The sequence below is a fragment of the Emiliania huxleyi genome (genome assembly GCF_000372725.1).
Source record: "Emiliania huxleyi CCMP1516 unplaced genomic scaffold EMIHUscaffold_223, whole genome shotgun sequence".
Lineage (NCBI taxonomy): Eukaryota > Haptophyta > Isochrysidales > Noelaerhabdaceae > Emiliania > Emiliania huxleyi.
This window is the reverse complement of record NW_005200393.1, coordinates 148,917-163,422: the sequence shown is the minus strand read 5'-3', so window position 1 is coordinate 163,422 and position 14,506 is coordinate 148,917. Positions and strand designations below refer to the sequence as shown.

The 14,506-nt window shown below is 66.6% G+C and overlaps 1 protein-coding gene across 1 annotated transcript; it reads left to right on the top strand.

Moving 5' to 3' along the window:
- Positions 1-2,534: 2,534 nt before the first annotated feature.
- Positions 2,535-3,676, top strand: EMIHUDRAFT_114571 (hypothetical protein; the record flags this gene model as incomplete). Its single annotated transcript, XM_005779914.1, has 2 exons — positions 2,535-2,662; positions 2,968-3,676. The coding sequence occupies 2 exons, from the start codon at positions 2,535-2,537 to the stop codon at positions 3,674-3,676; spliced, it is 837 nt and encodes a 278-aa protein (XP_005779971.1).
- Positions 3,677-14,506: the final 10,830 nt, after the last annotated feature.

Genomic DNA, 14,506 nt, shown 5'->3' with positions numbered 1-14,506 from the left:
CTCCGGCTCTTCTACGAGGCGACGGGCGGCCCAAACTGGAAGACGAATGATGGCTGGAGCGATCCCGTCAACTGCACAACGGGCGGATGGGCAAACGACCACTTCCATACGTTTGGCCAAATGACCACAGCCCAAGCATTCGGCGTCACCTGCGTCGCGGTGCTCCTCAAGTACCGCTCAAACGCACAGATCACCTTAAATTCTTCTCGCACGCCCGTGACCAGGCTCGACCGCCCGAAGGCACACACACACGCGCACACGCACGCACGCACGCACGCACACGCACACGCACACGCACACGCACACGCACACGCACACGCACACGCACACGCACACACATCGGCACACACACGCGCGGCGCCGACACACGCCGCGCGCCGTCCGCCAACGTTCGGGCACACTCTCAACTTCAACGTGCAGCGCGCACCCGAGTGAGGCATCCAGGCAACGGGGCCTGCGACAGTGCAAGTCTGCGTGTTCCCTCATTCGCACATCGGCCGCCGTGTATTATCCTGGAGCTGCCACCGCCTCCCATCGGGCATCCCCCTGGAAAGCACGCGCAAATCACCCATCTCGCCGCCCGCCGCCAAACCACACCTCTCACCGCCCTACGCGCCACCGCCTCCGCCCTACGCGCCACCGCCTCCGCCCTACACGCGACCGCCTCCGCCCCGGGGGCCCTACGCGCCACCGTTTCCACCCCCCTCCCCGCTCGACGCCCCGCAGGACCCTCCCACCGTCAAGTCGGCGCAGCGAGGGTGCGCGCCTCTCCCCCGCTCTTCTCGCCGAGATCCAGCCGAGATTGCGCCGAGAGATGGCGCCTCCGCTTCTCATCAGTTGGCCCGCGCGAGACTACTTTGCGCCGGGCCCGTTCCCTGAAGCGACAGCGCCGTGACGGCGCGGATTAAAGCCCCGCGCCGCCGTCCAGCGCCGGCCCTTCGCTATCCCGCCCCACGCCGTCGCGCGATGTGGAGGCGCGGTCGTTAGGTCCCGGACACTTCCGAGACACTTCCGAGACACTTGCGAGACACTTCCGAGACACTTGCCCTCCAAGCTTCGCGCGAGTCGGCCGGGAGATCGAGAGAGCGCCGGGAGACCGCCAGAGGCGCCGAGGAGGATCTTGTCATGCAAAACACGTGTCAGACTAGTTATCGAGCCCCCGGGCTCATGACCTCACCAGTGACGGCACCTGAGGCGACCTCTGGCGGGGGAGATCGCCCGAGATCACACGAGATCACACGAGATCGCACGAGAGGAGCGGCGGCACCTGAGGCCGCGCTTTGCGGGCGAGGTGCGGCGCGAGAGTGGAACATGCAAGTGGCCCCTCCGATATATCGGTGTGGTGTATATCGCGTCTGAGCGCGGTATGTAGCGGGGTTCGAGCTTGTGCAAGCCGCCGAGGCTCCCCCCCCCCCCCCCCCCCCCTCCTGCAGCAGCGCCTACCCGTGGCCCTCCTCTTCCTCAGCTCCCCGACGCCGATGCGCCCACCGCCGCACTAGCGCCTGCGCCGGTGATCTCTCCTCCTCCTCCTCCTCCTCCGCCGCCTCCCCGCAGCGCCTCTCGCGCGCAAGGAGACAACTGCGTGACGAGGCGCAGAGAGATGAGGCAGACCACGATGCAGGCCTCCTCTCTAGACACTTCCCAGACACTTCGCACACTTCCTAGACACTTCCCCGACACTTGACGAACACCTTCTAGAGATTCCCTAGGCACTCCCTACACACCTCGCTTCCGGACACTTCCCAGACACTTCCCAGACACTTCCCAGACGCTTCCCAGACACTTCCCAGACGCTTCCCAGACGCTTCCCAGACACCTCCCAGACGCTTCCCAGACACCTCCCAGACACCTCCCAGACACTTCCCAGACACTTCCCAGACACTTCCCAGACACTTCCCAGACACCTCCCAGACGCTTCCCAGACGCTTCCCAGACACCTCCCAGACGCTTCCCAGACACCTCCCAGACACTTCCTAGCTGTCGTCTGTCTACTCGCCCCCCCCCCCCTCCCCCCGTCACTTGCGCAGGTCGAGTGGAGCGACGGCGGCGGCGAGGGCGACTTCAGCGCGCTGCTCGGACAGCGCGTGCGGCTGCAGGGCCTGCAGAGGCTGCGGCTTATAGACACTTCCCAGACACCTCCCCAGACACTCCCCAGACACTTCCTAGACACGGCGGCAGCTGTGAACGGCGCCTGATCACGGGGAGGGGGTGGACCACAGGCGGCCCGAGCTCAACGGGAGATTTGGGCGCGTCTACTCGTACGACCACTCCAAGCAGCGCGCCGGCAAGTGGTAGCCGAGAGGGAGCCGGGGGGTGGCCGAGAGGTGGCCGAGAGACAGCCCAGAGTGCCGGAACCTTCTCGGAACCTTCTCGGAACCGTCCCTTAGGCGTGTTTCTCGACCCTGTCGTTGGCGCTGGCCCCGCCGCCGCCGCCGCTGCCCCCACCGCTGCCGCCTGTCTTGGCGGTGAGAGGGAAGGAGGGGGAGGGGGTGGTGGTGGGTCGGGCGTGTGGGTTAAGCCTCGCAATTTGGTCGATGTGGGTGCTGCTGCTGGTGCTGCTGCCGCTGCTGGGCCCGCCTCCGCCTCCGACGCAATTGCTGGTGCTGGGGCATCTCTCGCCGCCGCCGCCGCCGACACGGCCGCTCCTGGCGGAGAGAGACGGGTTTGAGTAGCGATTGGCACCTAGTTACCCCGACTTTACTGTATACCGACCGCAGCGATCTCTAACCGCGTTCGGACTTTTCGGTTTCGAAGTTTTGTTGCTAGCGTTGTTGATGCGATGAGGACGCACCTCGTTCCTCGTGACGCTTCTGTACACCTCGTTCTGCACATTCTGTATGGCGCGCAAGCGCCGGCCACCGTCGGGCCGCCGGGGATGCGCCGCGGACGGCCCTGGAATAGCAGCGATCGCGCGCACATGCAAGACTGCCTCATTGCCGCAAGGCTTGCAGGTGTGTCGCAGCTCAGGTATGAGGTCCCTGGCTACGGGACGGCGACCTTCGACCTGAAGCACGAGAAGGCCGCGGGCGACCGCGAGCCGGTGCAGGCGGCGGAGCGCTCGTTCGTCGAGCGCACCGCGCCGCGGAAGGAGGAGCTGACGGAGGAGCAAAAGGATGCTCGGGCCGCGGCTCGCAGGGCCAAAAAGGCCCGGCAGAAGGCGAACAAGGCGGAGAAGGCTGCGGCGGCGGCTGCGAGCGAGGCTGAGCGTGCGGACTACCCGCACGCGCAGCTGCGCGAGAACGTCGAGTTCGTCATGGACGGCCTGGAGGCTGCGACGCAGGCGGCGCGCAACCCAGCGGGGTCCAATATTCAGGTCGCCTACTCGCTGCCTCCCGAGGGGGGCAGCGGGTTCGGCGACCTGGTGTACGCCACGGTCCCTCTGGGCTCCGTGGCGACCAAGGTCGCCCGGGACTGGCTCGCCAACGAGCTCTACGAGCCGTCCCGGGGCGGCAAAATTGATGCGGCCTGCAGGGACCGAAAGGTCGCCGACCTGATCACGGCTGCCGGCGCCTCGGCGCCGGCCGACGCCGTGTTCGGCGGCAGGTTCGCGACGGGCGAGACGCCCCGCTCGACGACCTCCGCCTCCGAGGCGGACGAGGGCGACGGCGCCGGCGGCGATGACGGGACCGGCTTCGACCTGTTCGGGCCGGACCCCACCCCCATGGAGGACCTTTGAGGCCCTCTCCAGTCCCCCCCACCTTACCTCTGCCCCCCCCTCCCCCCATCCCTCTGCCTCCCATATAGGGCAGGATAGCACTAGCATATGCGCCTAGTGCGCACACTGGGCCCACATAGATGTGACCCGCCCACTCGAGTGCGGCGCCCGGATGCTAGTGCTTGAGAGGACACCACAAACGCGGCACGGCCCGTTTTGGCTGTCTGCGGAGATTCTGTCTTAGCACACACAGTGAGTCATTCGGAGTCATTCGATGGCCAGAGTGCGATTGTGTGTGTGCGGGAGTTGGTTTGTCGGTAGGGAGGGGCAGGCTGCTCACCCACGTGCACCGGGCCAGTGCTTGCACTTTGAATGCCGTGGGGCTCCTGCCCGTGTCCGGGCGTGGAGATGCGAGGGTCGCCCCCCCTTGCCCCACCACTTTGTGTGTGTGGAGAAATCTACCTTACCTTACTTACCTTACATGTCTGGACGCTCCACAAACCCTATTGGTGGCTCTGCCCGCAAGGCGCCCGCGTCGCCGACGCGGTACCCTTGACTAATCCCGGAATACACACCCACCCACACGACCAAATAGCGAAAATCCGAATACCGTGCAAAAACGAAGAGGAACGTGAGACGAAGAACGGTAACAAGTTTGGCTAGCGCCATAACATGGGCGATCCAGCGCTAAAAGGTCGCCGCCACCCCCATCCCCGCCTCCCCGCCTCCGTCCGCCTCCGCCTCCGCCTTCCCCTTCGCCTGCATGGTATGCGCATCTCGGCCACGCGTCGCGGAGGAGTAAGAAGTCTGCTATCGGGAGTGCGGCCGTCACCCTGCACCCACCCAGCAAAACCGAACAAACAATCTGTGAGTGAGTGTGAGTATTCACACTCACAAACAATCTCTGTCTCCAATTGCCCCGGGATGGCCGGAGGGGGTGGGACGCCTGCATGTCCTCGAAGCTCCCACCCGCATACGCAAGCCGAGCCGCGAACGGCGGGGAGGGAGTTTTGGAGGGTCAGCCAAGGACGCGCATGGCGAGTGACAAATAGAGGCGACTTCGCTCTACACCGGTTTGCCATCGTGACTAGCAACACTGTTCAGCTCCCAACGTTAAACAGCTCTACGGCTCTAGGCTCTACGCACTACGGACGACGCCGTTCTGATGGCGTTCTGTCTGAACTTCTCGCTCAGTCTGTCTCTCTTCACTCACCCTACACAAAGCTCAACAAGAGAGAGAATTTTACAACAAAACTCCCTTGCACGACACTGGGCACAAAGAGGTAACTCAGACCTAGCTTCATCATCTTCGTTGTCCTCGCTTTTCGAACTCCGCGGGCTCCTCTCGGGATCAGGTTTGGCACAGCGCATCGGTGTGCGGTCTGTACTACTACAGCACTCAGTCAATGGCTGCCCTCAACCACCCCCCCTCGCGCTGCCCGGGCGCCTGCCCCCATCGCCGCGCACCCCCTCACAAGCCGCCGAACCCGAGCCCAAACATTCCAGACTCCTGCTGCCGCCGCAGCTTGCGCGCGGCGGCGGCGAAGTCCTCCGCGTCGTCCGCGAACCTCGCGAACTTGTCGTCCAAGTTGGCCAGCTTCTCGCCGCGCTCGTGCAGCGCCGCCACGGCCTCGCGCGCGGCGCTGCTCGCCGCCGCCGCCCCCGCCCCCGCCGCCTTGCCCTCACCCGGCAGCGGCCGCCCGTCCGCCGCGCGCCGCGCCGCGCGCCCCTCGCGGCTCGCCCAGTAGGGCTCGCCCTCGCCCAGCAGCTCGCTGCGCGCCGCCGCGTGGCCGCCCGCCGACGGCGGCCCTCCGCCCCGCCCCTCCGCCCGCCGCTCCCGCCGGCGCGCCGCGAGGGGCCGGCTCGCCGCCTCCGCCTCGAGAGTTAGGGTTAGGGTTAGTCATTAACCAGTCATTAGTTAGTCACTAACTCGTCATTAATTAGTGGTTAATTAGTGGTTAATTAGTGATTAATTAGCGGCCTCGAGGGTGCGCAGCATCGAGTGGGCAGCGTCGCAGACGCGCGCCGGCGCCTCGCCAGCCTTGAGGACGGCGCGGTGGGCGGAGCAGCCGCTGCAGACGAGGAGGCCGAGCAAGCGGCAGTGGTGCTTGCCAGAGTCGAAGAGCCCCGCCAGCTGGGCGAAGGGAGTGCCGCAGCACATGCAAGTCGCCGACGAGTCGTCGGGGCACCTGTTCACAGCTAGAGGTGTGAAGAGACGCTGCTCACTGCGGTCGTTTGTTCGACGGGCCGCCGGCTCCTAGACACTTCCGAGACACTTCCGAGACACTTCCTAGACCCTTCCCCGGTCCGACGAGCCGCCGGGGGCGCCACGCCGCCGCCGCCGCGCGCAGAGCCAGCGGGTGCGCCGAAGCGGCGGGCAGGGCTGGCACCTCTCTCCTTGCCTGCGGGGGAAGTGTCTGGGAGGTGTCTCGGAAGTGTCTCGGAAGTGTCTAGGAAGCGGCGCCTCTCTCCTCGCCTGTGGTACGGCGCCGAGAAGGCTCCGGGCTAGGGTTCGGCTGTGGGCAGGGTAGGGTAGGCTTGCTCTGTGTGCAGAAGGGCCGGCCCCCTCGGGCACCCTCGGCACCTCTCGGGGGCATCTCGGCATCTCTCGGCTAGCCTCGCCCTGTGCGCGGCGACGCCGGACTGAGCCGCGCGGCGGACAAGCTCCCCCTGCGGCAGTGATTGGCGAGTCAACGTGATCCACTCATCAACCTCACGGCCTTCACGGCAGAGCACCTGCGACTCCTCCCATCCGCGCGCCAGCTCTGGCCGCGCCCCATGCGACGCCAGCACCTCGGCGGCGGCGCAGACGCCCTCACCGCCCTCCGCGCCGGCTGGAAGGAGCGAGAGCGGAGGGCGGCCGCTCTCGTCGAGCCCGTTTGGCTGCGCGCCGTGGGCCAGAAGCAGCTGCAGCGACGTCGCGTCGGCTGCGGCGGCAGCGAGGTGGAGGAGGGAGCGGCTGGCGAGGCCTGTTCACAGCTGGAGGTGTGAAGAGGCGCTGTTCACAGCGAGGCGGAGGAGGGAGGGGCTGGCGAGGCCTGTTCACAGCTGGAGGTGTGAAGAGGCGCTGTTCACAGCGAGGCGGAGGAGGGAGGGGCTGGCGAGGCCTGTTCACAGCTGGAGGTGTGAAGAGGCGCTGTTCACAGCGAGGCGGAGGAGGGAGCGGCTGGCGAGGCCGGAGGGACGGAGACGCGCGGCCGGGTCGAGGCCCGCCTGGAGGAGCGGGGGAAGTGTCTCGGAAGTGTCTCGGAGGTGTCTCGGAAGGGTGACCCCGCCGAGCCCCGCCTGGAGGAGCTCTTCTATTCACAGCTCTTCTATTCACAGCTCTTCTCTTCACAGCGCTTCTCTTCACAGCTCTTCTCTTCACAGCTCTTCGCTTCACAGCCCTTCTCTTCACAGCTCTTCTCTTCACAACCCCGCCTGCAGGAGCGCCTCCAGGCCGCCGTGAGAGCCTAAGCAACCGCCCGTTAAACATGAACGAAGTGATGATGAGTGAGGGGGCGCCTCGAGGCCAGGTGGGCCAGTGCGCAGCGCCAGGAGCGCGGCGGGCGTGCCTATTGACGGCCGCCTCGGCAATCAAGGGTCGCTAGCTGCGCACTCCCTCTTCGGCGGGCGCGCCGTCGAAACACGGCGCGGCGCGGTCGGCGGCGCTGGCTAGTAGCGCCGCCACCGCCGCCGCGGGCGCGCGCGTCGCGAGGAGCAGAAGCAGCGGCGTCTCGCTCTCTGTCGCGTCGCAGCCTCCTTCCGGCCCCGCGCCCGCCTCGAGCAGCAAGCGCAGCACCTCCACGCGCGCCGCGGGGCCGGCGTCGCGGGGGGGCGGGGCGGGCGGCGGCGCCGGCCCGCTAGGAGAGTGCGGCAGCTCCGGCGGCGGCGGAGGCGGGCCGCACGCGCAACAGAGCGCGGCAACCATCAGCGGCGCCAGCTCCGCGGCGCCGCTGCCGGAGGGAGACGCGCCCGCCTCGAGCAGCGCCTCGACGGCGACGGCGTTGCCCGCCGCCGCAGCGACGTGCAACGGGGACCACCCGCCCAGCCCCGCGCTCTCCTCAAAGTCGCTCGCCGCCGCCGCCGCCGCCGCCGCCCGCCACGCTGCCTCGCAATCGAGCGTCGCCGCTGCGTGCGCGAGGTCGCCTAGTCAATTCACCACTTGAGTCATCAGTAGCTCCTTCACTAAGTTCATTCACACTAGCGTGGGTGATGAGGTCGCCCTGCACGAGTGCGCCGCTCGCCTCGGCCAGCCTCCTCCCGACGTGCTCGTGCGCCAGCCGCCGCACCTCGGCGCAATTAACTGGTTCATTAGTCCATTAGTTGATGAGTTGATTAGTTAGCTCGTGCGCCAGCCGCCGCACCTCGGCGCAATTAACTGGTTCATTAGTCCATTAGTTGATTAGTTGATTAGTTAGCTCGTGCGCCAGCCGCCGCACCTCGGCGCAATTAACTGGTTCATTAGTCCATTAGTTGATGAGTTGATTAGTGAGCTCGTGCGCCAGCCGCCGCACCTCGGCGCAATTAACTGGTTCATTAGTCCATTAGTTGATTAGTTGATTAGTTAGCTCGTGCGCCAGCCGCCGCACCTCGGCGCAATTAACTGGTTCATTAGTCCATTAGTTGATTAGTTGATTAGTTAGCTCGTGCGCCAGCCGCCGCACCTCGGCGCAATTAACTGGTTCATTAGTCCATTAGTTGATGAGTTGATTAGTTAGCTCGTGCGCCAGCCGCCGTACCTCGGCGCAGGTCGCATACGCCGCCGGCGGCGGAGGGGGGTAGGAGTCGGGACCGAACCTAGGGTTAGGGTTAGGGTTAGGGTGAGGGTTAGGGTTAAGGTTAGGGTTGGGGGGGGGGGGGAAGAGTCGGGACCCAGCCTGACGGCGGAGAGGGTGCGGCGCAGCTTCGCCACCTGTGATCAGCGCCCTGATGTGTCGAGCATGTGTCGAGCAGTCAGCTCGACCTCGGGAGGGCGCCGCGCCGCTTCTCTGCGGTCCCAGATCGTGATCTCGGCTAATCTCGGCGCATCTCGGCTAATCTCGGGCCCAGATCGTGCGGTCCGACGCGGACGGCGCCCACAAGTGAGACGCCGTCTCCGCCTGCGGGGTTCAGCGCGGCTCGCCAGTGAATGAATTGGTGGATGCACTCACTGATCAAGGTCTCCGCCTGCGGCAGGTGCAGCTCGAAGAAGGCTGGCGCCGCCGCAGCAGCCGCCGCCGCCGCCGCCGGCGGCGGTGATGTCGACATGTCTCCGCCCGCGCCGCCCGCCGCCCCGCCGCCGTGGCGCGCCAGGCGCACCCAGCCGCCAGCTAGAGGGAGCAGCTTGCACTTCCGCAGCTGGGGCGCCTCGGCGGCGCCGCCTCCGGCACTACCGCCGCCTCCGCCTCCGCCATCGCCTCCGCCTCCGCCGCCATCGCCTCCGCCGCCGCCTCCGCCCCCCTCCTCGGCGTCGATGCAAGGCGGCGTGGGCGGCGAAGCGGTGAAGTGCGGCCGGCCCGCTCGCGCGAAGGAGGGCACCTTGCGCATGAGGGAGATTAGCCGAGATTAGCCGAGATTAGCCGAGATTAGCCGAGATTAGCCGCGAAGGAGGGCACCTTGCGCATGGGGGGAAACGTCTAGGAAGTGTCTAGGAAGTGTCTAGGAAGTGTCTAGGAAGTGGCTAGGAAACGTCTAGGAAGTGTCTAGGAAGTGCCTGGGAAGTGGCTAGGAAGTGGCTAGGAAGTGGCTAGGAAGGAGGGCACCTTGCGCATGAGGGAGGCTGCGGCGCGCGAGTTGCCTCCGCGCGCCTCGCGGCGTAGAGGTCATGAGTTAAGGACTCGCGCACCCCCCCGGGGGAGTGAGCAAGTAGCTATTGACTCAGCGGCAGGCTGCCTGGCAGGCTGCCTGGCAGGCTGCCTCCTGGGGCCTCCTGGGGCCTCCTGGGGCCTCCTGGGGCCTCCTGGGGCCTCCTCCGCGGTCATGATCGCGTGAATGAGTTGCTTAATTAATTCGTTGAGTAAGCGAGTGATGAAGCGCGCCTCCTCCGCGGTCAGGATCGCGTCGGAAAACAGAAAGTAGACGCGCGACAGCCGGCCGACCTTGTTCGCCTTGTGCCGCGCGGGGGAAGTGTCTCGGAAGTGTCGGGGAAGTGTCTAGGAAGGGCGACCCCGTTCGCCTTGAGGAGCGGGCCGGCGTGCACGAACGCGCGGCCGGCGGCGCCCTGCCCCTCCAGCAGCGCCTCGACCTGAATTCATTCGTTAACTAGTCACGAGCTAATTAGTGAATGAGTCTGCCCCACGAGCAGCTGCGGCTCAACCTCGCCCGGCTTGAAGCGGCGCCGCACCCCTCGCAACGCCCTCCGCCGCCGCAGCTCCGCCGCCGCAGCCTCCGCCGCGCCGTGCGTGAGGGCGAGCCGCGCCAGCAGCGCCAGCAGCGGCGCGTCCGCCGAGTGGCCGCGGGGGAGAGCGTACCTCAGCTCGGTCGCCGCCTAGTTAATCGACTAGAATGACTCAACTAATTGATTGAAGAGAGCGCCTCAGCTCGGTCGCCGCCTCGTCGTGCCGGCGAAGGTGCGAGTGTCTAGGAGGTGTCTAGGAAGTGTCTAGGAAGTGTCTAGGAGGTGTCTAGGAGGTGTCTAGGAGGTGTCTAGGAGGTGGCTAGGAAGTGTCTAGGAAGTGCCGCCTCTTCGTGCCGGCGAAGGTGCGAGAGCGGAAGCTCGAGCACCCTCCGCAGCTCTGCGGCGTCGGAGGGGCCGAGCGCACTCGACTCCTGCGTATCGAACGACGGACCAATCAAGCAGTGAACGGGCGGCGTCGGAGGGGCCGAGCGCACACGATGCCTCGATGACGCACACAGCCTCCTCCCCCTCCGCCGCCCACGCCTATCGCGGCCACGCCGCGTGAACAGCGCCTTTATTTAGCCTCCTCCCCCACTCCGCCGCCCGCACCGTCGCGTACCGCTCGTACAGCGGCGCCAGCGCCTCGATCGCCTCGGCAAGCAAAGCAACGAGTCTAAAAAGTGTCTAGGAGGTGTCTAGGAGGTGTCTAGGAAGTGTCGCCTCGGCAAGCAAAGCAACGAGTCTAAAAAGTGTCTAGGAGGTGTCTAGGAGGTGTCTAGGAAGTGTCGCCTCGGCAAGCAAAGCGAGTCGAAAAAGTGTCTAGGGAGGTGTCTAGGAAGTGTCTAGGAAGTGTCGCCTCGGCAAGCAAAGCGACGAGCGAAGGAGCGTCGCCCCGCCCGCCCTCCTCGTGCCTCTCCTCGTGCCTCTCCCCCGCCTCGCCCCCGCCGCCGCCCTCCCCCTCGTACACACAGCCGAAGGCATCGGGCGACGCGGGGAGGCCTGGCGGCTGCTGCGGCGGCGGCGGCTGCTGCTGCTGCTGCGGCGGCGGCGGCGGCTGCCCTGGCGGCGGCGGCGGCGGGGTTGGGGTTGGGGTGGCCCCGGCTCGCGTCGGAAATGGCGGAGGAGGAGGCGGTGGAGGCGGAGGAGGCAGCGGTGGAGGCGGAGGAGGAGGAGGCGGCGGGGGCGGGGGCGGAGGCGAGGAGTGGGCCCGACGTGCCGACGTGCGCTCGGAGTGTCCGCTGCCCAGCTCGGCGTAGGATGCGAGCGAGGCGGCGACGCGCTGATGCGCCTCCAGCAGCGGCGGGAGGCGGAGGAAGAAGGCGGAGGCTCGCTCCGAGGGCTGGCCCGCGGTCGTACCTAGGAAGTGTCGAGGAAATGTCTAGGAAGTGTCTAGGCTCGCTCCGAGGGCTGGCCCGCGGTCGTCGCGCCCGGCGCCGGCGGGCGTGCGCGCAAGGCGGACCTTAATCAATTCGTTAATCAGTCACTAATTAGTTAGTAGTTAGCCGGCGGGCGTGCGCGCAAGGCGGACCGAGCTCGGGACGCGAGCTCCACGCCCGTCATCAGCTCTGCGACGTACCTAGGAGGTGTCTAGGAGGTGTCTAGGAGGTGTCTGGGAAGTGTCTAGGAAGTGTCTAGGAAGTGTCTAGGACTAGGAGGTGTTAGCTCTGCGACGTACAGCTTCTCCGCCGCGCACAAGCCATACGCCGCCTCTGTCATCGCGCGGCCAAACGACGCCTGCGCCTGCAGCGCGACGACGAGCCGAGCACGCGCCTGGAAGCGGCCGCGCGCGTCGCGGAAGCGCCGCTGCATGAGCGTCGCCGCGCGCCTCTCTCTCCGCGTTGGCTCGCGCGCTGCCGGAGCGTGCACCGGCGAGCGCCGCGGCGAGTATGCTGATTGGCCGCTGCTGCGCCGCTGCGAAGCGCCGTGCGAGGGTGTGTGAGGCGAGCGACTGCCGCCAGACACCGCGTCCGCCCTCGTTGTCGCCTCCAGCGCGCGCACTCGCGCCGCATCCAGGCCGGCCTTGGCTTCCATCGCCCGCAGCCTGGCGTTCTCCATTGACGCTTTGGTCTTCTCGTGCGCCTCGAGCGCGCGGGCCTTGGTCTTTTCGAGAAAGGTGTTCATTGCGCTTGCCAAAACAACACAGCCGTGCTGGGTTCCGGCGGCTTCTCGAGGTTCTCGAGGTGGATATCCTTTGGCCGTGCTGGGTTCCGGCGGCTTGCTGGGCAGGGTAATCCGGAGTGTCGGCGCGTAGAATCGGCTCACGCGCCTCCGCATAAGCTCACCCATTGGTCTAGGCAGCCGTGGCCGCCCTGGCCCCAAGTGAAAACGGTGCCGTCGGCGGTGATGGCGATGCTGTTCACGGCTCCAGCCGACGCAGCGACGACGCGCTGGCCAGCAAAGGCCTCGACCTTCTTTGGTAGCAGCTGGTGCTGCTGGTCGCCGTTGGCCCAGCTTGCCATAGGCTCCCCAACCCCAGCTCCAGACAGCGCCGTCGGCGATAAGGGCGAGGCTTTGGAGGGATGCTGCGGACACGGCGACGACACGCTGGCCAGCCAACGCCTCGACCTTCTTCGGCAGCAGCTGCGCGGGCGTCGACCGCTGCTGCGTCGTCACGATCACGACACTTTTTCTTTCTTTTCCTTTCTCACGCCTTGCGGCTCTTATTAAATGAACTCGGGGGCACAGGACGCGGTACAAACGCGGTACACCAAAAGGCACGGGCTGCCTGCACGGCGTTCACTCGAACGCCATGCACATGGCGCGGAGCAGCATCGGGTTGGTGTCGAACCCGAGCGGGTCCTTGCGGCTCTTTCTTCGTTCTTTTCCTTTCTATTCTCAAATTCTTTGTCGTGAATCGTGCGGGGCTTGTAAAATTCTTTTTCAAGCGTGTCGTGATGGAGAGATCGCTTTGTGGGTCGCGGCGCGCCACGAGCACGGTGCCCGCCACCCGCCCTCGTGCTGCCGCTGTACGGTCTCCACCCAGTTCCTCAGCTCCCTTCGCACCGCCCCTGCCTCCCTGACCACGTGCCCTGGCCGCCTCGCTCAAAAACACCCGCTGACCACCAGCGTCGCCTCACGCGCTGGTGGCGGCCGCACTCACGACCTCTTGGTGTCGAAGGTACGCTCTTCACGCCGACTCGGAGCTTGACATGCATCTCCGCCTCCTCATCATCTTGGCCGCCTCTGTGCGCTTCTGCGCTGGGCACGGCAACCTGCTCAAGGCCGTCTTTCCGCAGGACCAGGTGGTCTGCGCCGGCACCGCGCCCGGCTCGCTCTGTACGCCAACCGACGGTGTCCGAGCCCGCACACTCATCGCCCGGGCCGGTGTCTGCGATGGGGCATCCGACTCGGAGTGCGACAGGCAGCCCTACGCGTGCGACCACTGCGGGCTGGAACGCAAGGAGACGAACGACCGCCTGCCAGGCCCGCGCAGCACAGACCCCGTGCCCGACTCAGCCGCCACACGAACCCTCCGTGCGCGATGCAGGCGCCCCAAACTCAAACTGGTGGACGGGTAACCCTGCGGCGCACTGGAACGACCGCGACGTCTGGCCAAAGCATCCTTGCATGAGTGACCAGCCCTACGGTCAGAACGGCGTGGCGCGCGTGCGACCGGGCGACTCGGTGGAGACGACCGTCTACATCAACGCCGACCACTCCGGACTCTACCAGTACCAGCTCTTCTGCGGCGAGGCAGAGCGTAGCCGGGATGTCGCCGAGATCGGACGAGATGCGCCCGAGATGCGGACGAGAGGCGGGACGGGAGGCGCCCGAGTGTAGTTGTGATGCGGACGAGATGTGCCCGAGATGTAGACGAGATGTGTCCGAGATGTGTCCGAGATGTTGACGAGATGCGGACGAGATGTGCCCGAGTCGAGTCAGCCACCGCTTGGATGCGCCCGGGGTGGGACGAGAGGTGCCCGAGACCTGGACAACGAGCTGAGGCCACGTCTCGGCTTACGCTCGCCGGATCTCGCCCTTAGTCCGCCCTGTCGGCGTCGACCGGCGGCGCGGCGCAGGGAGGCGCCAACGAGAAATTCTTCGGCTGCGAGGACGGCGCCTGCTCAGCGCAGCTTACCCCGGCGCAGAACGACGGAAGCGGGCCGATCTCGCCGTGGAGGGCGCTCCACCCAGACAAGGAGGGCGTCAGGTGGCTTGCGCCTCGCATCTCCACTTCCATCGCCCGCGCTACACGCCCGCGTGCAAACGGGCCCCGGCCTCAGCCGAGAGCCTACCCCCCCCCCGCGGACGGGGACCGGGACGGTTGCGAGGCTGTCAAGGGCCAGTACACGGACGCAAAGGGGAAGTGCCATGTGGAGGCGCTGCTCTTCGAGGAGTTCGGCGCAATGAGCGCGGGGGTGGAGGAGCTGCTGATGCGGGTGGCCGAGGTGGCGGGCCGGAAGCTCACGTCGCACACTGTGCTGCGGCGCTTCGGCGTGGCTGCTGCCGGGCCGCAGCTTCTTCGGCTCTGTCGCGGGGCTCCAGCCTGCGCCGCAGACCATCGCAAGAGCGCGTTTGCTGCCTCGAGGCCCCGGCATGATGGCGGCCTTGGC